Source organism: Caretta caretta, chromosome 7, assembly GCF_965140235.1.
Source record: "Caretta caretta isolate rCarCar2 chromosome 7, rCarCar1.hap1, whole genome shotgun sequence".
In the NCBI taxonomy this organism is placed as follows: Eukaryota; Metazoa; Chordata; order Testudines; family Cheloniidae; genus Caretta; species Caretta caretta.
In genome coordinates this window covers 113,900,147-113,926,059 of record NC_134212.1, presented here as the reverse complement: position 1 = coordinate 113,926,059, position 25,913 = coordinate 113,900,147, and the positions used below count along the sequence as shown (strand labels likewise).

The 25,913-nt window shown below is 44.5% G+C and overlaps 1 protein-coding gene across 8 annotated transcripts in view; it reads right to left on the bottom strand.

Moving 5' to 3' along the window:
• The window catches only part of ABLIM1 (actin binding LIM protein 1), a 312,371-nt gene that overhangs the window by 123,349 nt on the left and 163,109 nt on the right, over nt 1–25,913 (bottom strand). For all 8 annotated transcript variants that reach the window (XM_048857014.2, XM_048857012.2, XM_048857017.2 and 5 more), the window contains 2 exons: nt 21,963–22,146; nt 18,225–18,334 (listed from right to left, as the gene is read on the bottom strand). In XM_048857014.2, the coding sequence (XP_048712971.2) occupies nt 18,225–18,334; nt 21,963–22,146 (294 nt within the window). The remainder of the gene's footprint in view (nt 1–18,224; nt 18,335–21,962; nt 22,147–25,913) is intronic.

Sequence of the window (25,913 nt, the reverse complement as noted above, 5' to 3'; positions counted from 1 at the left end):
CTGCCCACCCATGTCAGAATAAAAGGTGCCAGTTCCCTTTTCACTGGAAGCAAAACAAATCCATGCCAGCAGCCCTGCATTCCTGGGCAATTTTACAATAAAAAGCAGTGTGCACACAATGGAGGGAGATAAATTTCCTGAGGGAAACTGAGCTCAGTTTCAAAGAGAATTGTGAATGGCAAGTGGGGGGGGGGGTGGGGGGTGGAGGGAAAAAGGCAATTAAAAAAATTATGAAACATACGTTGATAAGGTCCTTTTAATAGATTAAATATGGAAACAAATCACAAACGATGCAGCCTGGTAGCATTGGCTTTTAACACACAAATCTATGTGAACTTAATGATAACCTGTCTTGATAATACACTGGTTAATATTTCTGTAAAATGTAAAAGGGACTCCACTGAGTTAAAAACCACATTGTCTGAACAATTTTGACCTATCATTGTAAAGCATTTCCTCAGATTACTTTAGCCAACAGGGGTAACAAAAATTCTTTTTTCCAGTTTGTTTACTTGGTTCATTTGACAGCACTTTGCGAATAGTTATTTTCACCATTTCCCCAGTGTAGTGGGTTAGTTTTTCCTGATTGTGGGGTTTTTTCGCATAGTAACCAGCAGGGAAAGGAAAAACAAAAAGTAAAAGGGAAACATGACTATAAAGCCACCAAATTGGGATGAGATCTCATGGGCAGGTGTAACAGCCAAAAGGAACTTCATGTAACTGATTAGATTTCAAGTGGACAGATTCCCTTTAAATTCAATTGAGCATTTTAGTTGGTGTGCAAACACACATGTATACAAACACACTCCATTGGACTGTAGTTTTTCCTCTAAACACGCCAGTTGGGAAGGGTAAGAAAAAAGCAATGGTGCTTTGAGGCCTGATTGGATTTGATTAAAAGAAGTCTATTCCAGTAGACCACATCAGACATTTATCATAAGCATCACTGAATGCATCCGATGAAGTGAGCTATAGCTCATGAAAGCTTATGCTCAAATAAATTTGTTAGTCTCTAAGGTGCCACAAGTACTCCTTTTCTTTTACTCCCTATACACTCACTGTTCCGTTTTATAGACCCCGCCACCCATTTATCTTCTATTTTCATCAGACACTTTCCAGCCTTTGTATTGTCACCTTAACATCTACCTTCTCCCAGCATCACATCTCATTCCCTCTTGATACACATGCAGCCTAGTCTTTCACTCCTTAGCATTACTCCTTGCAAAACTCCCACTGCAATGAATATAACAAATCAGCCTCAGTCCACCTAGTCATTGTCAGCACCTCCCTCTAACAGTAGATTCTCTGCAGATAAAGCAAAAAGGGTTGATGTAAATAGGTGAGACAGGGAGACTTGGAAGGTGTCAGGTAAGGGGAGTAAAGAATTCTGGACTCTTCTGCAGGGGCTATGAGGGACATGAAAATATGTTTATTTTTTCTCCTTGGCAGCATCCACAAAGTCCCAGTTGATCAAGATGTTCTGAGTGATAAACAGCCAGTGAATCAAAGCAACCTTTTCTCAAAAAGAGAATCAAATTGCTTATCACTGTGGCCAGTTTCCTAGCTATGTCTTGGTCAAGATGGATCTGGCGGAGTCCAGACTACCTATCCAAGGATGGTTGGCCTCCACTAAATGTTTTTCTTAGTTGATCTTCACTTTCATTCACTGGAGGTCCCGGAAGAACTTGGAAAGCCTCAGGCTGCGACTTGCACTTTGGAATCATGGCCATCACAAATGGTTCGGTCACCAATGATCACAAGCTATTGTGAGCACATGATGGCTGACACATTTGCCTGTGCAGGCCCTGAACTATCATTATCTGCAGTGACTCACTAGTCAGTGCTTTGCGATGCCTCGATTATGAAGGGCTCTTCATGAAAGCAAAAGCTTTGTTTAGCTGCACGGAATTCCAGCTTCCCTTTTAGCTGCCTGGGAAACAAGCTGTTCTTCACCAAGCATAATCACTTACTCTGCCATCTGTAATAATCCTCAGCCACATCACCCAGCTGGAGTCACCTCTGTTTCTTCTGATGAGTTCTGTGTGTTCCCGACAGGCAATGAGAGAATGGTGCTCAGAGAATGGTGCTCTTTGCTTTTCTCCAACCAGTAGAGATACTGACACAGGAAGCCAGCTCTCCAGAAGTGAAGGGTTGAATATTTACCAGGTCTTCAATCATACAGAACGTTCTAGGTGGCCAGGATCCTCTTATGTCTGCAAATAGCTCTGGGAGTTATCAAAATATTTAGCCACCTGAGAGATCATTCAGCATTTTCCAGATTTTAGGCCCCATGTTTGCCCTGTGTTTCAGTGGTACAGTAACCTTGTGACGCTGGCATTGTAAAACAAAGTGGAGAAAAGCTGTTGAGTTTAGGACTAGAGATTGCACACTTTTTTTGCTTCTGTAGACTGAGTGCATTGCACACCCCATGGGCTTCTCGCATCCCTCTATCCCCCACTAAACCTTCCTGTGTGACATCCCCTTCTACTTCAGAGACTCCCACCAACCCTCCATATAGCCACTTTCCCCCATACCAGGGGCGGTGTGTGCTCCCTCATTCTCCCTTTATCCCAACGCCCCACTTTTTCCCCATTCAAGAATACCCCCATTCCCTTCCAGGGGTCCAGGGGTCTGAGTATCCCCTTCTCCTCTTCTCCCCATCAGAGGTTCCGTGTGTGTCCCGTGTGTGTCCTTGTGTGGGCTTTGTGCACCCCAATTTCCCCCCAATACCAGGGTCCCCCATTCTCCACCTGCCAGGGTCTGTGTATTACCTTTCTCCCCATTCTGTCCATACCAGGGGGCATGTGTGGCTCCCCCATTATTCTTTCCCCTATTCCCAGGATTCTGCATGTGCTCCCATTCCTCGCCCCATGCTTTTCTTTCTTTCCTTTCTCTTTCAGGTTGTCAGCATTTTGAAACTCTAGCTATTGGGAGATTGGACAGAGCTGAGATAGGGGATATTGTTATGCTGGAAGGTGTTAATGGCTGCCAACAACCAGTTCTTTGATCTATAGCCACCTACAGAGGTGCTAACCAGATGCCAGCGTCTTTTTGTCTCCCCCATTTCCCCCTTTTGGTTCTTCCAATTTTCCCCAAAATCAAGAGGGTTCTGGTCATTAATGCCTAGAACATTCACTGATATCCTGGAATTGATCAGATGTGACGCTCAAAAGTTATTGTGAAATATACAGAATGCCACCGATTTGAGAGTTAGACCCTGCTTTACTTGGCCAATACACCGCATGCAAAATCAGTTCTCCAGATCCTAGGGCACTGTCTACACTACAAAATTAAGTAGGTCAACATACAGCCACCGCCATAATTACTGCCGTAGTTCATGTCCCTCTCTGTCGGTGGTGCGTGACCTCACCAGGGGCTCTTCTACCTACTTCATTGTGTCGGACATTGTGGGACACTGACAGTTTGATCCCACCCCACCCACAAGCAGCACTCACAGCTGAAGCCCCTCTGCCCTGGGGATAAACAGCTGGAGCTGTCACTGCTCTGTAGTATAAATGAAGAGTAGGTGGTTCTCTTCACAGTTGCACTCTTAATTGAATCCAGGATGCTGTAAGATTTCTCAGTATGTAATGCCACTAGTTGAATAGCATGGTGGATTTGCAGGACAACCTGCATAGCTGTAAACATCACCGTATCTCAGCTGCCATCACTCAGCCACTGTTTGCAGTGTTGTTGTCGCTATGTTGGTCCCGGGATATTAGAGAGACGAGGTAGGGGAGGTAATATCTTGTATTGAACCAATTTTGTTGGTGAAAGAAGACAAGCTTTCGAGCTACACAGAGCTCTTCTTAGGGTCAGCTTTGTGTAGTTTGAAAGCCTCTCTCTTTCACCAAGAGAAGATGGTCCAATAAAAGATACTACTTCACCCCCTTGTGTGTCTGATCACTCAGCCATCTCAACTTCCGCAGCACTCCCAGGCCTGTTAGTCCATGGAACAAAAGTATGGGGTTTCTTGAAGCCGTGGGAGGAGGCAATGCTTCATTGGTTGCAGCAGCTCATGGCCTGGGATACAGCAGACAGCAGGTGAGATTCTGCTAATATCCTGCTCCGAAAGCCCATCTGATTTCATGGACCTGCTTGTGGAGTCGGAGACCATTCAGTGAGAGTAAGGTGGAAGAAATCTGAAAACAGCCACAAGCTACACAGCTCTGACATACCCAGTAAATGGGACAACATGTAAAGCCTCAGCATAAAACAGCTACTGGTTCAGGTCCTGCGGGAAAAAAAACTTTTACCTGAACACCCTTTGGGCAGCAGCACTTTGCAATAATATGAAAATTGGGGCTGTGAAAGAGACCAAACGAAGCAGAGATTCCTAACTTAAGCCTGATTCTCTGTCCTTAATTGACACTCACATACCTATTTATTTTTGCACAAAGGCGCATTACAGTCTGGGTGACAGAACCAATTTCAGTTTTAACACTGAGCGTTAGGTATTCATTGAACCAAACCCACAAGATCCTTAGGATTGAGGGGCACAGCATCTCAGAAGAGGCACTCAGCACACCTCAGGACCAGAATCTTCCCCACTGAGTATCTACAATGGCCGTTGTTCTCCTTGGCCAGTCAGAGGTGATACAGAAGCCAGCAGCAGGTACTGACAATGCCATTAGTACTATGCTGCACTAAGTCATCCTTTCTGACCATACCGACTCATTCACACAGGTTCCTGTTTCTGAACAAGTTGCAAACACTGCAAACTAGCCCCTCTGTCTAACACCTGCTCCCAGCACAGCAACCTCTGTGTCACCACTTCTGGAGACTATCTTGAGTAAACTTCCATTGTTGTGTTTGGAGAACACTAACCCAAACAGGTCTCTACTCCAGCAGCAGCAACAAGGCACATCTAATTGCACTTTTTATGAAGGCTTTTTAGTCCTGATAACACCAGCAATCCAAGACCTACATTACGCCATGCCTGGAACAACTAATTCTCTCCCCCACATACCCTTGGAGAGACCTTAGGTTCCTGACATACTTTTCCTGAATGTGACAGTTGAGCTTCCAATGTTCCTAGACTGCCACACTCATCTCTGGGGAAACTTTTCCTGGAACTGCACTTACATATCTGCTAATGTAATGCCGAGTTATTGGGCAATACTCTACATATTCTACCCCTGGGGAAATTCTGTGCTACTGAACATGAGCATAATTAATGAGCCCCACATATTTTTAATTTTTTGCACAGAAAAAAGTTTCTGCTGAAATGTTGCTGCAGTTCTGCCCTTTGCCCACCAGAGGGTACTGTGGCAATAGAACAAAGCTGCAGATCCCCACCAGTGAGGGAAGAGAGAGAGCCTGCCTTCTTCACAGTGGTCCAGGTCACGAGACAGGGGCTATGGAAACACAGACATCACGTGGTGCTGGGGGGTGTGTCCAGACAGGGGCTCATAAGGGCTGGTGGGGGAGGACAGACTGGGGCAGGGGCTGAATGGGAGTGGAGGCACAGGACCACAGGGGGGAGGGAGGTGCAGGGCTATTTGGGGAAGGGTGTGCAGAGCTACATAGGGACAGGGGGTGGCTGGGTGGGGACACAGACACATGGGGACAGTGGGAGGTGGGACAGGGACAGGCAAAGGGGGTGCAGGGCAATGTTCCCTCTAATTTTTTAAATCCATGTGCAGAATGCATTTTGTTATGTGCACAAATATGGAGGTGATGTGTGACACATCACCTTCATATTGGTGCACATAACTAAATTCATGTGGTGGGGATGGGGCCAAGAGGTTCAGAATGTGGGAGGGGGCTCAGGGCGCAAAGGATTGGGATGTGGAGAGATGAGAGCTCTGGCTGGGGTTGTGGGCTCTGGGGTGGGACTGGGGACGAGGGGTTTGGGGTGCAGGAGGGGGATCAGGGCTGGGGCAGAGGGTTGGGCTGCAGGCTCTGGGGTGGGGCTGGGGATGAGGCATTTGGGGTACAGGCTGCCCTGAGGCTGCAGTGGGGAGAGTGAGAGAGAGAGAGAGAGGACTCCCCCCAGCCCTCTCTGACCGCAGCAGCAGCTTGGGGCTGGAGGAGAGGTGTCTATCCCCCCGCTGCAGCAGCTCCAGCAGGGCTGGGCCGGGCCGAGGGAGGGACTCCTCTCCCTGGCAGTTCTGGCAGGCCTGGGCCAGACCGAGGGAGGGGCTCTTCTCCCGCAGCAAATCCGGGGCAGGTCCCTGCTGGGGCTGGTGAGGAGGGGCGCCTCTCCCATTGCAGCAGGCCTGCACTCGGGCCGGGTGCCTCTCCCCACTGTGGCAGGTCCATGCTGGGGCTGGTGGAGAGGGCCGCCTCTTCCCACTGCAGCCCTGAGCCCCTGCATGGGGCTTAATAGGCAGCTGCATGGCCATGCGGCTTAGAAGGAACTTAGATGCAGGGCCACATGGGGACGGGGGAAAGGGTATCTGAGTGGGGGTGGAGGGACACATGTGGACAGGGGGTGCAAGGACACATGGGGGTATAGGAACACATGGGGACAGGGACAGATGTACCTGACTGAATGGGAGAGGCTAGGGGTCAGCCAGCGTCTGCATGAGGGAAGCTCCCTAAGAATCCTTCCCCAGCCCCCAAAAAACCTATTCCATACTTTTCCCTCCCATAACCAACAACCCTCCAAGTTCACACCCAGGCTCCTTCCCAGGAATTTACTTCCCTCTCACTCAGCTCCTCCATTACTACTGACTTCCCCAAGCTTTTGCACTGCTTCTAAGGGATGCGGGAAATACAGTTCTGTATTGTACTTTAAATGAATTATTACTCAGAGTTCTGCATTAATATGCCTAGTCAGGAATCTATTTGTCAAAAAACATTTCCTGAATCTTTTTTGTTGTCTGTATTGTAACAGACATACTTGCTGACAGGTATTTTGAAATAAATGACCAAAAATAATTGAAACTGATGTGATTATATTGTGTTATTTTGACAAATATAATATTCAGAATGTTGCAGAATTTTAAAATATTGTGTGCAGAATTTTGAATTTTTTGGCGCAGAATTCCCCCAGGAATAATATTCTTTTGACTGGTACTTTGAATAATGCTACTATATAGTAAGAGCAAATATGTTTCAATTGTTTGGTTAAAGGGCTCAGAGCATGGTTACATTAACATCAAAGAATTACAGTACATAGACTACTATTTTTATTCACTATTCACAATTGTTTCTGGGCCCGTTAACATATACTAAAAACAAGTCAGAATATTACCTAAGACAGAATCCAGTAAACAAGAACACCCCTTTGCCAAAAGCCTACGTGAACAGCTCAGCTTTGCACTATGCCTTGAAGATTAACAAACTGGCTCTGTCAGACCAACGCCCTGCCAGAAACCCCCATATGTACAAATCTAGAACTGCTAGCAAAAGCACATCACGTGACCTCGAATGCCATGGTGATAGATATGGAGAGAGGCACTATCCAAAGGGTGACATACAGGGCTTTGCAGATCATCATCAATGCCACAGCTTGCAACTGGAAGTGAAAAGAAAGCCAAAGCAGTCTGCAGAGCACTGATGAAACGTGTTCCTCCTACCTATCAGCCCTGCAAAGTGGGCCACCTGATTCTGCACCTGAGGAAACTGCCAAGGGTCTTCAAGGATAGCCTTATGTACAGAGTATGGAGATCTGGTCTGGATAGCAGTGACAAGACCCACATCAGCGAGGAAGGGCTGCCTGTGCCGTGCCTAATGCACACAGACTAAAAGGCATTCCTGGCCAATGAAGCCATTTGCACTACCATTATGCATATACAGGGTATGCAGTACAATAACCATGTATGCTTATTTTGTAACTATCCTCATTTAGTAACTGCCCCTTTACATACAAAGCATCCAGGAAAAGCAACTCAATTTAATAGATGGTGGTTTCAATTTAGAGGCATAGGGGGAAGAAATTAGAATATGATGGAAGCCACAGCTTCCATACTAAGCTTGTATGTGTGGGGAGAAAGGCTTTGATCCAGATCCCTGTCTTTACTGAAGTGCTGGATAAGTGGAGGGAGAGAAAATACCAAATAATCACTGAGCAATCAATCTTTGCTCCACCCCACATTATCTACCTTGTAACACTAGCATCCTGGCTGATTTGAAGGAGCTGTCTGTGGGGTGACTGCCTCTCCTCAATGGCTGGCAGCAGTGAGTAGTTCTCAACCTTTTCTGTACCGTGCCTGATTCCAGATCACTCCCAGGCCCCTTTCCCATCTGCCAAGGATCGGGTCAGGATGCTCTTGTCATTTAAGTAATATGGGAACGGCAAAATGGTCCCAACCCCGCACTACTGAGTTATTGCTCAATATCACCTTTGAGCGCCACACATCGGAAAGAAGCATTACAAAGGAAGAGCTACATCCTATGATCCCCCTTGAAATGGCAAGACAAAAATAAAAAGGAGCAAGGCTTAGCAAAGTGCTTTCATAACTTGGGGTTAGCTCACCGGAAGTAGTAGGGACAACTGCACAGCCTGCATACTAGAGACCGACTAGGGGTCAAAGGCAGAGCTCTGTCTACCAAATGCCATCCTAGGGACAGCCTGTTCGAGACAGGGATGAAAATACAGAACAATGGGAAACACTAAGAGATTGAGCAGGCAGATATGTTCCTTGAGCCCAGCATGACTCTGCTGGAGGTAGAGCTGGTTGGAAAACAGAATTTCCATCCCACAGGAAATTTTGAGATTTCAAAATTTGTTTTTCTCCCAAATCAAGATCAAGAGTCAAAATCTCAAAACGTTTTGTGGAATAGAAATTCTGTAACATTTTGATTCAGACACATTTAAACAACCTTATTGAAAACTTTAGTTTTGTAATGTCAAAATATTATAATATGTAAATGTAAAATATTATTGATCTTCAATATTATATTAACATTAAGTCCAAACACATTAACATGAAGTCAAAATATGAAGCTCTAAGTGAAATGAGAAAGAACAAAATATGATTTCAATTTTCAATCATTTTCAAAAAATTTCTGTCGAAAATGCCATCAGGATCACCACATTTCTAAGAAACATTTAGATTTCAGCAAAGCAGCATTTTCCAATGGAAAACAGTTCCACTGAAAAGTTTCTGACTAGCTCTAGCTGCAAGGACTCTTACACTCAATTAGAATGCTACTCTGCTTCCTGGTGCATAGGAGTTAGAATTCTGACAATATTGTACACTTCCATAGCATCTCTCATTGCAGAATCTCAATGCATTTTATAAGCAGTGATTAAATTAACCTTCACAACAGCTCTCAGAGTTAGGACTCATGTTACCAATTTAGCAGCTGGGTAAACAGAGGCTAATCAATTGATATGTCCATAGTTACAACACAGCAGTGCTGGGAACCAAACCCAGAAATCCAGATTCCTAGTCTCCAACAATGCACTTTTAAAATTCCAGTTGATGTCCCTACACCCTCTCTCCACCCGGAGTTGGCATCTTTAAAATGCCATCATTTCTCATCACATGTGAGCCACTAGGCATCTGGCTATATATCCCCTCACCTTTGTAGATCATTTCACATTTATCAAGTTGTCAAATAAAACAAAGTTAAGGTACCAAAACACAGTCCATTACATTTTTAGAGCTATTTGCAGGCATTTACCTCAGATTCTCTGTTAACATCAATAAGAATAAGAATAATTCACCACCTAGGGCTTGCGGTATTTAGGGGGCTGGCATGCCTACATTACGAATGATGATTACTAAGACTTTGCTGCTGTACTTTGAGAGAGGAGGTTGTCCAAGGAAACCAGAAGAAAGAGGTACAGACTGAAACAGCTCTTTTTTAAAAAAAAGCCTTACTTGTTAAAGATAATGTGTTTGGAGTTGAGGAAATATATCAAGCATGTAAAATGGTTAAGGTTGCAGTAGGACCCCAGGTAATTCCAGGGAAAATCAAGAGATGAATTATTCAGTAGCTTTTTCTTCTGATTTCCACTGACATTGCATTAGAAAAGGTTGCAGTAATATTAGGGTTATGTTAAAGAGAATTAACTCTTGTATATAAAAGGCATTTGCTTTCACTTAAAACTTTCCAAGAAGAGTTGTCAACTTGCCTTTCATTTGTCCGAACTTTGAAGTAACACTGATGAGCAAACTGCATGTTAATATTATTGCAAACCAGAAAAAGCTCTAGTGGGAACTGTGATGGGGCGCCCGCCCCACTATGGCCTGTAAGGGGTTAATAGAGGCATAGGAAGGCTGTGCAGGAAGCAGCCAATAGAAGAGGGGCTGCGAGGAGCAGCCAATTTGGGCCCAGAGGCCCGTATAAGAAGAAGCCACAAGGCAAAGCAGGGTCAGTTCCTCCCTGGAGCTCAAGGAGGGAGGACTGGGTGCCTTGCAGGTGAATGGAAGCTAGCATCCTGGACAGAGCAGTGCTGAGCAGAAACAAGGGAGCTCCTGGCTGGCTGATAGAACTAGCATGTTGAGGCCCTGAGGTAAGGGTGAAGAAGGTGCTGGGGCCATGGGGAAGTGGCCCAGGGAAATGTACTGAGCTAGAGGTGACACAGCAAGTGGTTGCCATCTACAATGTCCCTGGGCCAGGACCTGGAGTAGTGAGCAGGCCCAGGTCCCCCCCACTCGCTTCTGGGGAAGTAGCTGGACCATTGACTGCAGGGCCTCTGAAAGGGGGGAGCACAGAACATGACACGGCCAGAAGGCTGTGTCTTGAAGATGACGCCGCAGTCCTTGGAGCAACGTGGGTCCGGGAGCAGATGTGATGGCAGCCAAGGAGGATGGCATGAAGGAGGAGTGCTGGGCAGAGACGGGCTCCACCTTACAAAGAGAGGGAAGAGCATCTTTGCGAGCAGGCTGGCTAACCTAGTGAGGAGGGCTTTAAACTAGGTTCACCGGGGGAAGGAGACCAAAGCCCTGAGATAAGTGGGAAAGCGGGATACCGGGAGGAAGCACAGGCAGGAATGTCTGTGAGGGGAGGGCTCCGGCCTCATACTGAGAATGAGGGGCGATCAGCACGTTATCTCAAGTGCTTATATACGAATGCACAAAGCCTTGGAAACAAGCAGGGAGAACTGGAGGTCCTGGTGATGTCAAGGAATTATGACATGATTGGAATAACAGAGACTTGGTGGGATAACTCACATGACTGGAGTACTGTCATGGACGGTTATAAACTGTTCAGGAAGGACAGGCAGGGCAGAAAAGGTGGGGGAGTAGCACTGTATGTAAGGGAGCAGTATGACTGCTCAGAGCTCCGGTACAAAACTGCAGAAAAACCTGAGTGTCTCTGGATTAAGTTTAGAAGTGTGAGCAACAAGAGGGATGTAGTGGTGGGAGTCTGCTATAGACCACCGGACCAGGGGGATGAGGTGGATGAAGCTTTCTTCCGGCAGCTCGCAGAAGCTACTAGATCGCACGCCCTGGTTCTCATGGGTGACTTTAATTTTCCTGATATCTGCTGGGAGAGCAATACAGCGGTGCATAGACAATCCAGGAAGTTTTTGGAAAGCGTAGGGGACAATTTCCTGGTGCAAGTGCTAGAGGAGCCAACTAGGGGGGGAGCTGCCTCTGTCTTCACGAACAAGGTCAGCTCCCAGACTGCTGCGCTGGGCATCACACCATGGGGAGTAGATGGCCAGCCCTCTGTGGAGAAAGAGGTGGTTAGGGACTATTTAGAAAAGCTGGACGTGCACAAGTCCATGGGGCCGGACGAGTTGCATCCGAGAGTGCTAAAGGAATTGGCGGCTGTGATTGCAGAGCCATTGGCCATTATCTTTGAAAACTCGTGGCGAACGGGGGAAGTCCCAGATGACTGGAAAAAGGCTAATGCCAATCTTTAAAAAACAGAAGAAGGAGGATCCTGGGAACTACAGGCCAGTCAGCCTCACCTCAGTCCCCGGAAAAATCATGGAGCAGGTCCTCAAAGAATCAATCCTGAAGCACTTACATGAGAGGAAAGTGATCAGGAACAGTCAGCATGGATTCACCAAGGGAAGGTCATGCCTGACTAATCTAATCGCCTTCTATGATGAGATTACTGCTTCTGTGGATGAAGGGAAAGCAGTGGATGTATTGTTTCTTGACTTTAGCAAAGCTTTTGACACCGTCTCCCACAGTATTCTTGTCAGCAAGTTAAAGAAGTATGGGCTGGATGAATGCACTATAAGGTGGGTAGAAAGTTGGCTAGATTGTCGGGCTCAAAGGGTAGTGATCAATGGCTCCATGTCTAGTTGGCAGCCGGTGTCAAGTGGAGTGCCCCAGGGGTCGGTCCTGGGGCCGGTTTTGTTCAATATCTTCATAAATGATCTGGAGAATGGTGTGGATTGCACTCTCAGCAAATTTGCAGATGATACTAAACTGGGAGGAGTGGTAGATACGCTGGAGGGGAGGGATAGGATACAGAGGGACCTAGACAAATTGGAGGATTGGGCCAAAAGAAATCTGATGAGGTTCAATAAGGATAAGTGCAGGGTCCTGCACTTAGGACGGAAGAACCCAATGCACAGCTACAGACTAGGGACCGAATGGCTAGGCAGCAGTTCTGCAGAAAAGGAACTAGGGGTGACAGTGGACGAGAAGCTGGATATGAGTCAGCAGTGTGCCCTTGTTGCCAAGAAGGCCAATGGCATTTTGGGATGTATAAGTAGGGGCATAGCTAGCAGATCGAGGGACGTGATCGTCCCCCTCTATTCGACATTGGTGAGGCCTCATCTGGAGTACTGTGTCCAGTTTTGGGCCCCACACTACAAGAAGGATGTGGATAAATTGGAGAGAGTCCAGCGAAGGGCAACAAAAATGATTAGGGGTCTGGAACACATGACTTATGAGGAGAGGCTGACGGAACTGGGATTGTTTAGTCTGCAGAAGAGAAGAATGAGGGGGGATTTGATAGCTGCTTTCAACTACCTGAGAGGTGGTTCCAGAGAGGATGGTTCTAGACTATTCTCAGTGGTAGAAGAGGACAGGACAAGGAGTAATGGTCTCAAGTTGCAGTGGGGGAGGTTTAGGTTGGATATTAGGAAAAACTTTTTCACTAAGAGGGTGGTGAAACACTGGAATGCGTTACCTAGGGAGGTGGTAGAATCTCCTTCCTTAGAAGTTTTTAAGGTCAGGCTTGACAAAGCCCTGGCTGGGATGATTTAATTGGGGATTGGTCCTGCTTTGAGCAGGGGGTTGGACTAGATGACCTCCTGAGGTCCCTTCCAACCCTGATATTCTATGATTCTAGGCACCATCAGGAGAGTGTGTACTGACGGACAGAGCTAATCCCCAAGACGGCCAGTAGGAGGCAGCAGTGTACTGACTAGATTGACATCAATCAGTCAATCCTGAACTTTCTGCCTACCACATTCCTCCACCACCACCTTTACTTTCTTTGAAATAAGCTTCCTCATTAATCTACTTAAGAGTAACGAGAGGAAATTGACCACAGTACGTGACATAAAACAGACATATTCAAAGAATGAGAGTCTCTTCTGAATGGAATTGAATTACAAACATTACTGAAAAGATGGGAAAAGACATCAGCAAAGATTGATGATGACTGACTCAGCCTGCAGGAGCAAGTGGAGGAGATCTGGAATATTTTACACTAGTTACAATTTATCCATTAGTGTCAGCAAGATATGTCAGCAAGATATGTCAGTCTACTGTGCCACAGAGTTGAAGTAACCTGGCATCGCTTGGAAGAAATATATTAAGAGGACTCTTCATTAGACTCTCTGAGACTTATGAACACATCCTGCACCCAACTTTATTTTTCTCTCTTTTTGGTGAAACTTTGCACTAAAATGACCAGAAATTCCAGAAATTATAACTGTATCTAGCTACAAGTCCATTCACAAAAATTACAAGACACACAAAGGTTTCCCAGCAGTATATTAAAGCTGTTAGAGGCTCTTTTACTGTGGTTTTACAGCACGTAGCAGAGTGGGACCCCACCTCTCATTAGGACCTTTAGGCGCAAGCATAATACAAAATTACTATGTCTGTGGTCTCTCTTAGAATGCAGGAAATCATAGAAACGTGGAACTGGAAAGGACCTCAATAAGTCATCTCGTCCAGTCCCCTGAATTGCGACAGAATGAAGCAGACTATCCCTGACAGGTGATGGTCTAACCTTAATAATCTCCAGTGACAGAAATTACTTCCTAGGTAACTTATTCCAGTGCTTAACTACCCTTACAGTTAGGAAGTTTTTCCTAATGTCTTAACCTAAATCTCCCTTGCTTCTTGTCCTATCCTAAGCAGTTAAGGAGAACAATTTAGCACCCTCCTCTTTATAACAGCCTTTTATGAAATTAAACTGTTATGTCCCCTCTCGGTCTTTTCCAGACTAATCAAACTCAATTTTTCCCCATCTTTCCTTGTAGGTCATGTTTTCTAGACCTTTACTAATTTTTGTTGCTCTCCTCTGGATTTTCTCTAGTTTGCTCACATCTTTCCCAAAGTGTGGTGCCCAGAACAGGACACAGTACTCCAGCTGAAGCCTTATCAGTTTTGAGTACACTGGAAGAGTTATTTCCAGTGTCTTCCTTACAACACTCCTGCTAATACATCCCAGAATGATCACTTTTTTGCAATAGTATTACATTGACTCATATTCAGTTTGTGACCCATTATAACTTCCCAGATCTTTTTTTGCAGCACTCCTTCCTAGGCAGTCCTTCCCCATTTTGTATTTGTGCAACTGATCATTCCTTTCAAATTGTAACACTTTGCACTTGTCCTTACTGAACTTCACTCTATTTAAGTCAGACCATTTCTCCAGTTTGTCAAGATCATTCTGTATTTTAATTCTGTCCTCCAAAGCACTTGCAACCTCTCCCAGCTTGGTATCATCCGCAAACTAAGTGTACTGTACTCTTTAAGCCATTATCTAAATAATTTATGAAGATATTGAATAGAACCGACCCACGACAGATCCCTGTGGGATCCCACTCAATATGCCCTTCCAGCTTGATTGTGAACCATTGATAACTACTCTCAGTATGCTTTTCCAGCCAGCGGTACACCCACCTTAAAGCAGGTTAGTCTAGGCTATATTTCTCTACACTGTATATGAGAAGGTCATGCAAGACAGTATCAAAAGCCTTACTAAAGTCAACATATACCACATCTATTGTTTCCCCCTATCCAAAAGGCTTGTTAGCCTGTCAAAAAAGGATATTAGGATGGTTGAATATGATTTGTTATTGACAAATCTATGGTGACTGTTACTTATCACCTTAATTTCTTCTAGGTGCTTACCAATTGATTGTTCAATTATGTGCTCCACTACCTTTCCAGTTAAGCTGACTGGTCTATAATTCCCTGGGGTTGTCCTTATTTCCCTTTTTATAGATAGGTACTATATTTGCCCTTTTCCAGTCCTCTGGTCTCTCTCCCTACTTCCATGAGTCTCAAAGACAATTGCTAATGGCTCAGATACCTCTTCAGCCAGTTCCTTAAGTATTCTAGGATGTATTTCATCACGACCTGCTGACTTGACTAAGTAATTCTAACTTGTCTAAGTAATTCTAACTTGGTCTTTTCCTATTTTAGCCTGAGATCCTACTCCATTTATACTGATGTTTAGAACTTTAGTTGTCAAATCCTTTTTAACTTTTTGATGAAAACTGAAACAAAAAAGGGCATTTAACACTTCAACCACTGCTGCGTTTTCTGTTATTGCCTTCCCCTCCTCATTAAGTAGTGGGCCTACCCTGTCCTTGGTCTTCCTCTTGCTTCTCACATATTTGTAAAATGCTTTCCCTAGCTAGTTTAATCACGTTTGTGCTTTGGCCTTTCTAATTTTGTTCCTACATGCTTGTGTTGGTTTTTCACATTCATCCTATGTAATTTGACCTAGCTTCCCCTTTTTATAGGACTCTTTTTTGAGTTTCAGGTCACTGAAGATCTTTTGGTTAAGCCCAGGTGGTCTCTTACCATACTTTCTATCTTTTCTACACATCAGTGTAGTTTTCTCTTTTACTCTCAATGTCTCTTTAAAAAACTGTCACCTCTCCAGAACTCTCTTTTCCCTTAGACTTGCTTCCCATGGGATCTTACCTATCAATTCTCTAAGTTTCCTAAAATCTGCCTCCTGGAAATCCATTGCCTTTATTCTGCTATTTTTCCTCCTACCATTCCTTAGAATCATTAACTATCATTTCATGAAGCATTAAAACTAGCAGAAAGTTGCTATAATAGATTACAAGAACCAATGTAAACATTTTTTCTGAAATAAAAGCCATTAATACCTCCCTCCCCCAAACACAGAATATGTGGCTTTTTTGTTGGTACAGACTGATCTATAAGGCTGCGAGTCTGTCACGGAGGTCATGGAAGTCACAGAATCTGAGACTTTCCAGGACTGCTGTGACTTATGCAGCGGCCAGTGTGGCTGGGGCAGTCTTGGGCCACCGCAGCCCCCACAGCAGCAGAAGGAGTTTGGATGTGGGAGGGAGCTCAGGGCTGGGACAGGAGGTTGGGGCGTGGGAGGGGGCAAGAGCTCTGGGCGCACTTATCTTGGGGGGGGGGGGGAGGTGCTCCCCGGAAGCGGCGATGTGTCCCTCGGCTCCTAGGCAGAGGTCCAACACAGTGCATGGAGCCCCTCTGGCCATGCCTCTACTTAGGAGCCAAGGGACATGTTGCCACTTCCAGGGAGCCACGCGGAGCCAGGTAGGGAGCCTGCCAGCCCTGCCAAACACCCTCCCCGCAGCAGCAGCGGCAGCGCATCCAGCCACCCCCAGCCCCCGAGCACTCCTGGGCCGCCCCCTGCCCTAGAGCACCCACGGTGTCCCCAGGCCACCTGTCCCGCGAGTACCCAAGATTTAGTCAGGGGTATATAGTACAACTCATGGACAGGTGACAGGCCGTGAATTTTTGTTTACTGCCTGTGACCATGACTTTTACTAAAAATACCTGTGACTAAAACATAGCCTTACTGATCTATAACCCCTATAGCCTATATGTTCATAGAGGACTACCCTTCCTAACAGACAATAATTCAAGAAGTTAGATCCCAGCATGGATCTCTCAGATCCCAGGTCATTCCCATGCCGGCAGTACCTCTGGGATATTTACATTAGTTCATAAGGCTTCAGAAGTGTAAATACCAGATCGTTCCTTAGATCTCAGAACAGCCCTAAAGGTAACTGGATTCTCCCCAACTGATTTGGTCCCTGCACTTACAGTTTATAAGATGACTCACTTCCAAGGCATTTCATGACACTGGGGAGAGTGTGTGTCTAGTAGTTAGAGAGAAACAAGGAGTAGAGAGACCAGGTTTTCATTTCCCACTTCAGTAAGTGACTGAGATCTCAGTCAAGCCACATAACATCTGAACCTCTGTTTACTCATCAACAGAATAGGGATATAAGCCAGATTTACACTTATATAGCACCGTTCATCCTAGAATCTCAAAGCATTTACTGCTCTTCCCCCAAAATATAGAGCAGTTTTCCTTGCACAGGTCCAATACTGGTAGGGAAGTGATAAAAGCATCATCACTTGGGACTTAAAACTAGACTGGATAAGCCACTAAAGAATGTGCTGCAGGAAACAACTCTGCATTCTCAAGGGAGGAGCTGGAGCATTTAAAAGGTTTTTCCATCTCTAACTTTGATGATGCCCATGGATAAAAATCATTGTTGCACTGTAATATGTTGTGGATGGGTGAACTTTTATTTGCTTTAAAAAGCATTCAAATACAGGAACAAAGCACATGTATTTTCCAATCTCCTTATATCCCCTCCCCCTCCCCAAAGCCTTTATAAAAATATCTCCTGAGATTTTGTTCACATAACTATCATTGTACTGGAGGCATGATTCAGACAATCATGCTGGCACTATTTTTAGAAGATAATGTAATTACACTAAATGTTACAGATTAGAGGCAAGAATGTATTTCCCCTGACACCATCCTCTTCTGAAACAGAACACTTAACCCTGTGCAATTACACATGGGAAAAACTATGACCAACAAATTCTGAAACGTCCTCTTCATCATTAATAGCCCACTTGGTGCCTAAAAAAGGCATCTACTGTTTCTTTCAGAATAGCTTCAGACAGAGGTCATGGTGACTTAGTTTAGATTCTAACTTGTCAATTTGTGTTTGCCATCCACAGTAACATAGGCCTTTCTAGGGCCCTTGCTAAGAAGTAATGGGTTCCCAGAGATCAGAACTTAGCCAGAATCCTCACAACAAATAAGGATCAACCAAGTTGGTTTCAAAATAACTAAAACATGGCAAACTTTTGAGGCTCCTGGACATATGAGAAGCTTAGGAAAGACTTTTGCATACTTACTGCTTGAGCTGGAAATCTCTTTTGGACTGGATGACATTGGCTGAGCACACATTTGACAGAGACAATCCCTTCCATTGAAGGTAACCCGGTCTCCTGGTGGAAACGGGCGTCTGGAGAGGGAAAGAGAAAAGTGAGTTTTATTCAAGTTTAATCCAGCAAATTCATTCTCTTTCCCATCTCCTGAACCTGCTGCCTTTCTCTGGTGCAAATCAATATCTTACAGACACTACATCTGAAATGCAGCCATGGCAAAGTCAGGCAGCTGAGTGAAAGCCAAAGGTTTCTCAGTTGTGAGGAGAGCAGAGATTAGACTGGCTGGTATTTTGGTTTCCTAAAGATATCAGATGCACAGTATCTAAAGAGAAGCAGACAGCGGAGTTCACTTAGACTCAACAGCTACAGCAATGATAGCCTTAGCACGTCACTAATGGCACCCAAAAATAGGGAGGAGTAGGCAAAAGGGAAATGGTGGATGGACAGCTCACAGGGCTGGTGAAGGAATATAGAGTTGTTCAACTCAAAGGTTCACCAAACTGGGCTAGGTTCAGTGACTGACAGTCAGAACTATGACTATAGTCACATGAAATGAGTTGGTGGCTACATGCCATTCCTAGACCTTTAAACAGGTACCTACATTACAAAGCCACCCCCACTGTGTCAGTAGAGGACAAGGGCCACCCCTAAAGCAAGGTTGAGGTTTGCTGGTGGGGCAGCAGGAAAGAAGCTTGCAGTGCTGCTGAACCTTGTGGTACCCATTCTGTGGATAAACAGAAGATTTCTACCTTTAAGGTTGCCAGATCCAGCACTTTACACCAGGTCACTAAAATTAGGCAAAAATTCTCAAACTGCCTGCATCTCAACCCACCCAGAACTGTATATTAGCAGGAGAAGTGTCCTTAATAAATCAGCATCAGTTTCTTTCTGCAAAAACACACAGTTAAACATCACGATGACAAGTCTTTTATTCGTTCCACACAAGTCGATGGGCTACATTTTATCTACAAGTTTCAGGCCATCATTTACTTTTACTGTATTTAGGAAATACTCCTGTAACAAACATGGGATATGAATTCTTCAGTGCAGTGCCAGTCCATACACATTGTTATTTTTAAAAATTATGACCAAAACACTTAGATCAGGACTTGAAAACTTGACCAGACACCTATTTGCCACTGGACTAAATTTACTAGTCCAAGGCAGCTATGAAAGACAAGTGTGGTAATTCAGAAGCCCTGCCCACTGCCATCCCCCTGATAGAGACACAGAGACCACATTTGAACCCTGCTTAATGGCACCCTCTTTCATACAACCTCTAGGTATCAAATAAATTTAGCCTCCTTCTCTTCCCCACCTCTAGCTGGTGGAAGGGAGGAACCTCTCCCCATTCCAAAGCTTCTTGGCTGCTGGAGAACTTCACTGCTCTACTCCTCAGCAGGGCTACTGGCTGCTACAAGCGGGAGCTATTGTAACTGAACCCTAGACACTTTCTTCTGGCTCCTCCTCCCCTGCGAAATCCTGTGCCTGTCTCTGCTGCTGCTCATAGCACAAGATGGAATGGTGTCACCGCTATCTACATGCTTCTGACTAACAGAAGTGAAACTGACTGTTGTCTTGTTAATTTCAGTCTGTTTCTGCTGGTAAAACTATAAGCAGAGGCACCTCAAGCTGCCTGCAAACTCAAGAAAACCACTGCATCAGTTTGCATCTGGCTCATTTTGGAAGATTTTCACAATCAAAAAGCCTGGAAGCTTTATTTCTTCTTGGTTTTGCTTTTAATGAAAGCTTAAACTTCTCAGAAACAGATAGCTTAGGTCCATCTCCATGCTCACCAGGAAAAAGCCAAAATGATGTCAATCAAAATATATCTTCAGTTATGCTGATCTCTAATTGGGCTGAATAGAGAGGTAGTAAGTGTTAATCTCTGCTGGAACTACTCAAATGAAATAGCCTACAAGCATATGTATAGAAATTGCCCCATAACCTCCAACATTCAGGGATAGTATCCAATAGAGAGTTAAGATCATACAAAAAAAGTTCCAGCTTCTTTTAAACTTTCCACACTCAAGATGACTTCTGGTTATTAGTGGCTACCTTCTTTCTTCATACTCCGCAGACATCCAATATGCAAAGAGGCCAAAATGGTTTTATTCAGTTTCTCTTGGTCACTGGCAGAATAGAATGAAATAAAAATGGATCTGAAACATAATGGAAGTAGCATCTTCAGAAACAGTAATATATAGTGTGGAAAATAGGAAATTATAATTATATTATTTGCATTGTGATATCATTGAGAGGCATCAAGCAAGGATCAAGGGCCCATTGGGCCATGAGTTGGTAACATATAACAGAAGGCAATTCCGACCCCAAAGAACTTATAATCTAAGTATAAGATGAGACAACGGGTGGATACAACAGACGGGGTGAGGGGAAAGCACAGAGTAAGAGTGGGACAGTTATTAATACACTAAGCATCACACACAGCACACCAGCTGGCTAGCCATTGAAATGTGGGAATTTCTTCCAAGTCACTCCAAAAGCAAAAACTGTAAATATAGACCACAACTTAGGTCTTGAAGATGTTAACACTCCATCACAGGAGCTGATCTCTGATTGAAGCCTCTAATCACTACCACTATGCTAATAGTTACAATGAAATTTTATTCTCCATACCATATACTATGGTTTCAGAAGATGCTACTCCCGTTACATTGGGGATCCATTCCTTCTTTTATTGGGTCCTTCCAGTGAGTACAATAAATCCAGTAAAATCATTTTGACCTTTGCATACTGGATGCCCCATAATACCAAGTACTCAAACCAAAAAGACTGGAACGTTCCTTCTTCACTTTCTTTTCTGTATTTTGTTTGGGATTTAAGAAAAAAGAAATGAAATTAGTCTAAAATTTCTAAGCCATATTATTCCATTCACAGAAAGAGTGTTTCTTTGACTGAAACCGATGACAATATTAGTTGACCAGCTGCCTGGCTGAAAAAGAGCTTTAAACTATGTCAGAGTGTATTGGTTGGGAGCAACTGTGGACCAGCTGAGGCAATATTTCCAATCCTCAGCAAGAAGATTAAGCCCAAATCCTGAGAACATTTAAGCACAAGTAATTTGACCCACACAAGTATTCCCATAGATTCATGTGAATAAAATTAGCTCATGCTTTAGTGAGCCTCACTCTAGAGCTCCTCCTAGTGACCACAGGGGAGTGTAGCAGGTGTGAAGGGGAAAGAGGGACAGACACATTGCAACAGGACTGGGAGCCTGGGGCCCTGATCAAGAAGAGCCCTTTTTGTAGCTGCCCAAGAGTCACCAGAGCTCACAGACAGAAAAGGGTAGACTAAGTACGTACCCAACTCTCAGAAGATTCCTTATTTTAAAATGTGGCCCTGAAATGCTTTGGTTCTGAGTTCAGCCAAATGTGAAACCCAGTATCGTAATGCCCTTTATAACCTATCCCACATAGCCGGATGTTAAATTCCTTCCTATGTGACAGAAGCCGTGTTGAGAGGTTACAGGGTATTATATCTAGCAACACAGCTTTGCTGGTAGATGCTTTTCAGATAAACTAATGGGCATTTTGAACTCCCTAAAGTTCAGGTGACAACGAATCATTCCCAACCAAGCACCTTCTAATAGAAAACACGTCTTTAGAACAGCACGCTGTGGCAAAGCAGTTCTTCTCCCTGTTATTTTGTGTTATAAGGTTAACATCACAGAAAGAACTCACTCACTTGCAAACAGTGCAGGCAAAGCAGTTCGGATGGTAGGTTTTTCCCAGAGCTGTCACTACTTCTCCTTCCACGAATTCCCCACAGCCATTGCAGCGGGTTCCATACATGCGCTGGTAATCCACAGAGCAGAGGTATTCCCCGTTCTTAATGAAAAAACCTCCTTGGGCCAGGTCACAGCCACACACTGGAAAAACAAAACAAGCACAAATCAATTACAAGCCAAATCCAGACTGGCAGGCTGGAAATATATAGCTGTACAAACAGCATCCTCCCCCATATGCTTTAGGAGATCTGGGTTATGTCACAAACAAGATGAGTTTGGTAGTCTCAGTCCCCTCTATAACAGAGCTTTTTCTTCGGCCCAGCACATGACGCGGTGAATGACTGACATTCTCTGGCTACAAGAGGTTGTTCACTGGCATAGCGGTCTATCGAAATCTGCACAGTAGCAGCTTGTGTGGGGGCCCTAGCTACTGTCATGAGTCTGTCAGTAACATGCACATTATAGTTCACCAGAGCTGCAAAGAAAAACAGTTAAGAAAAATAAAATTGGAGAGTCTAGATTATATATTGTTAAAGGATGTAGAAGAAGATACTGGCTGCAAAGGAACTGGCTTCACGTTCAGCAGTTACTAAGGGCCATGCTTTTTTCGCAAGTTTCTGCGAACACTCACCCATGCAATACACTCTGCGATCACCCAATCTCATCTGCCTTTCGAATCCGATTTTAAGAAATTGCACATTCTGTGCAGATTGCAGTGTCCGAGGGAACGTGTCCTTGGAAGCCACTGCAATGCCAGCACAGAGGTCTATAGGATTTAGAGTTACAGCGATTGCCCTTTTTATTTATTAAAGAAAACAAAACCCTGAAGGCAGATCCTTTGAGTGAAACTGCTCCTAGTTGAATTCCAGTGAATGCACACATAATATCATCTAGCAAATGCCTTATGGGCAATTTTAACTGCGCTACACCCCTTTTGCTTCCCAGTTCTGATGATGTGCATGGTGCAGTAGCTTAGCACTGGGCCAGTGTTTTGGTTTTGTTGTAGATGCAGGTGCATGCACTTGGAGGCAATTGCTGAAGGAGAAGAGATTGGCCCTCCCTCAGGTACATTTAGTGTTAAATTTGTTCCTGATCATCAGCAATTTATATCTTTACTGGGAAGTGGCTGCTTTATATTCTATTTGCTCTCACAGCTGATTCACAAATGCAGTCCTCAGAGTCAGAAGACTGCATGGAAATACAGGGGCTGGAAAAGTTGCTCCAAGCTGCAAGGGGTTGCAAGTGCTTTGGAGGATGGGATTAAAATTCAAAATGATCTGGTGAAACTAGAGAAATGGTCTGAAGTAAACAGGATGAAATTCAATAAGGACAAATGCAAAGTACTCCATTTAGGAAGGAACAATCAGTGGCGCACATACAAAATGGGAAATGACTGCCTAGGAAGGAGTACTGCAGAAAGGGATCTGAGGGTCACAGTGGTTCACAAGCTAAGTATGAGTCAACAGCGTAACGCTGTAGCAAAAAAAGCTAACATCATTCTGGGATGTATTAGCAGGAGTGTTGTAAGCAAGACACGAGAAGTAATTCTTCTGTTCTACTCCGTGCTGATTCGGCCTCAACTGGAGTATTGTGTCCAGTTCTAGGCACCACATTTCAGGAAGGATGTGGACAAATGGGAGAGAATCCAGAGAAGATCGACAAAAATGATGAAAGGTCTAGAAAACATGACCTATGAGGTTTCCAATTTCACTGAAAAGCCAACAGCCAGAACATAACCCCTGGTCTGGAGTCCTGGCTCCAATACCTTAAAATACAGATATCTGCTTGGATGGCTAAAGCGGATATCTAATTACATGACCCAAGAGGATAGTTGCATAAAGAACACTATACAATGCTCCCATTTTTAAAATCTAGCTGTGAAGCTGCAGTAGAGTGTTGAGAGCCTGGAGCTACAAAAAGAGTGCTGGTGAGGGAGGAGGGGAGCAACCATGGTAGGTCAAATTTAGAACCTCTTACCCTTGACAGTGTCCCTTTAAGCCTACTCATCAGTCACCTGCTGTTCATGAGGGGGGCTAGTGGTTTCCACTTCTCAAAGGTACAGTAGAGTAACTAGCCCCAGCCAGACAGTAAAGGCAGCTTACACAAGAGATGCACCCACAGCCCAAGCATCCCGCCATTTTCGGGGGAGGGATAGCTCAGTGGTTTGAGCATTGGCCTGCGAAACCCAGGCTTGTGAGTTCAATCCTTGAGGGGGCCATTTAGGGATGTGGGGCAAAAATTGGGGATTGATCCTGCTTTGAGCAGGGGATTAGACTAGATGACCTTGAGGTCCCTTCCAACCCTGATATTCTATGATTCTCCCATTCACTCATCCAAGGAAGACTTGGCCTGTACCAACAGAATCTTGCATCAAGGAATGCTGGAGGGAGAGAGAGAGCTCTAAAAACAGAACAGATTTTACTATTTAATGTTCCAGCGCAGTCTGGCAGGAATGATTTCTTTGTAAGTGCATGTCCCATTTAAGAGGCTTTCATAGCTGGCTGACGTTTCCGTCTGAAAGAATGAATTTCTTAGAAATGGTCTCTGGTTTAGGGTTAGGTTAAGGCCCCTCTCCCCCACCATAGGCACCAGCAGATAGGACTGGGTCATTCTTCCGTCACTGCATGAACTTCTTCCCACTGCTTCAACCCTTAGCACTACCTTCCTCTGGGCGTTGAAGCTGCTGGGTGGCTGGGTGCTAAACCTTTGCTACGGGGAGAAGTTAGTGGTGCAGATGGAATTTCATTATGTCAGACCCCTCAACATGAAATGGGAGAAACTTAGGCAGTCATAGCCCAGGAAGTTCGGATGGGTTGCATCACAGTTAGCTCAGTCATACTGTACTTCCAATACAGTTTATGATGCAAGAGAAGAAAGAACAGAATATTAAAGTTTGCACTAAACAAGGCAAACGTTAAAAGAGTCCAGACATACACGTGTATTCTGGACAAGTTGTCATCATGAGCATGTCGAGCTGCTGATTTTGCAACCTGGAAATTTTTTGAACTGGTTATCCGTCTGCATGTGTCACATCACCTCCACGTAGATCAAACAGCACTTTGATACCAACTGATGCCTGCATAACATGCAATTCCCTATGAGAGTTTTACTGACAAGGATGTAATTTTAGTGATTTTACTGGTAATAGGATGTAATTTCTCCAGCAATTACCTTGGGCAATTTATGCAACACACAGAGAAAGCACAGAGCTCTCTAAAAGGTCCAAAGGTAGCTTAAGCATCAGCCACCTCTGGCAGAATCCCCACTGAAAGTTTGTTTGTGAATGAATTGCTAGTAGTTGAGTGCACTGGTCTTTTCAGTGATAGATATTTCCTATGGATCTGATTCAAGGGAGTTACGTTCTATACAGGGTGTGTGAGGAGAATTGGGCCTCAAATATTTGTGTATTTTAAAATTTACTTTTTCCTCTAGTTTTAGAGAGAAGTCATAGTCCAGAGCTTTGAAAGAAATTTTTACTCATCTTTACAAGGTGACATAATATAAACCACCTGAAGATTGATACCGAACAGTAAGAAAGGTATCTGGCATTTTGGTTTCACTCACTTCTACTGCACCATCCTGTACAACTGAGTCAGTGAAATTCAGTAAGAGAAGCTGCCTTCCACATTGTAAGAGGACACAGCCATATGCCTTATTGTTCAAGATAGCCCATCAGATTTTTTTTCAAAACTGCTGAATGAATTTAGATCAAATTGCCAAAGTCACGATTACTAAGCAATAATTAGATGAGCAGCTTTCGAGGTGCTTTCCTGTTATGGAAAAAATGGAGAAAAAAGATGACCTCGTGGTTAAGGTATTAGAGTAGAACTTAGGAGATCTGGGTCCAGTTCCTGGCTTGCTACAAACTCCTTTTTAGACCTAGGGCAACTCACTCTCTCTCTCTCTCT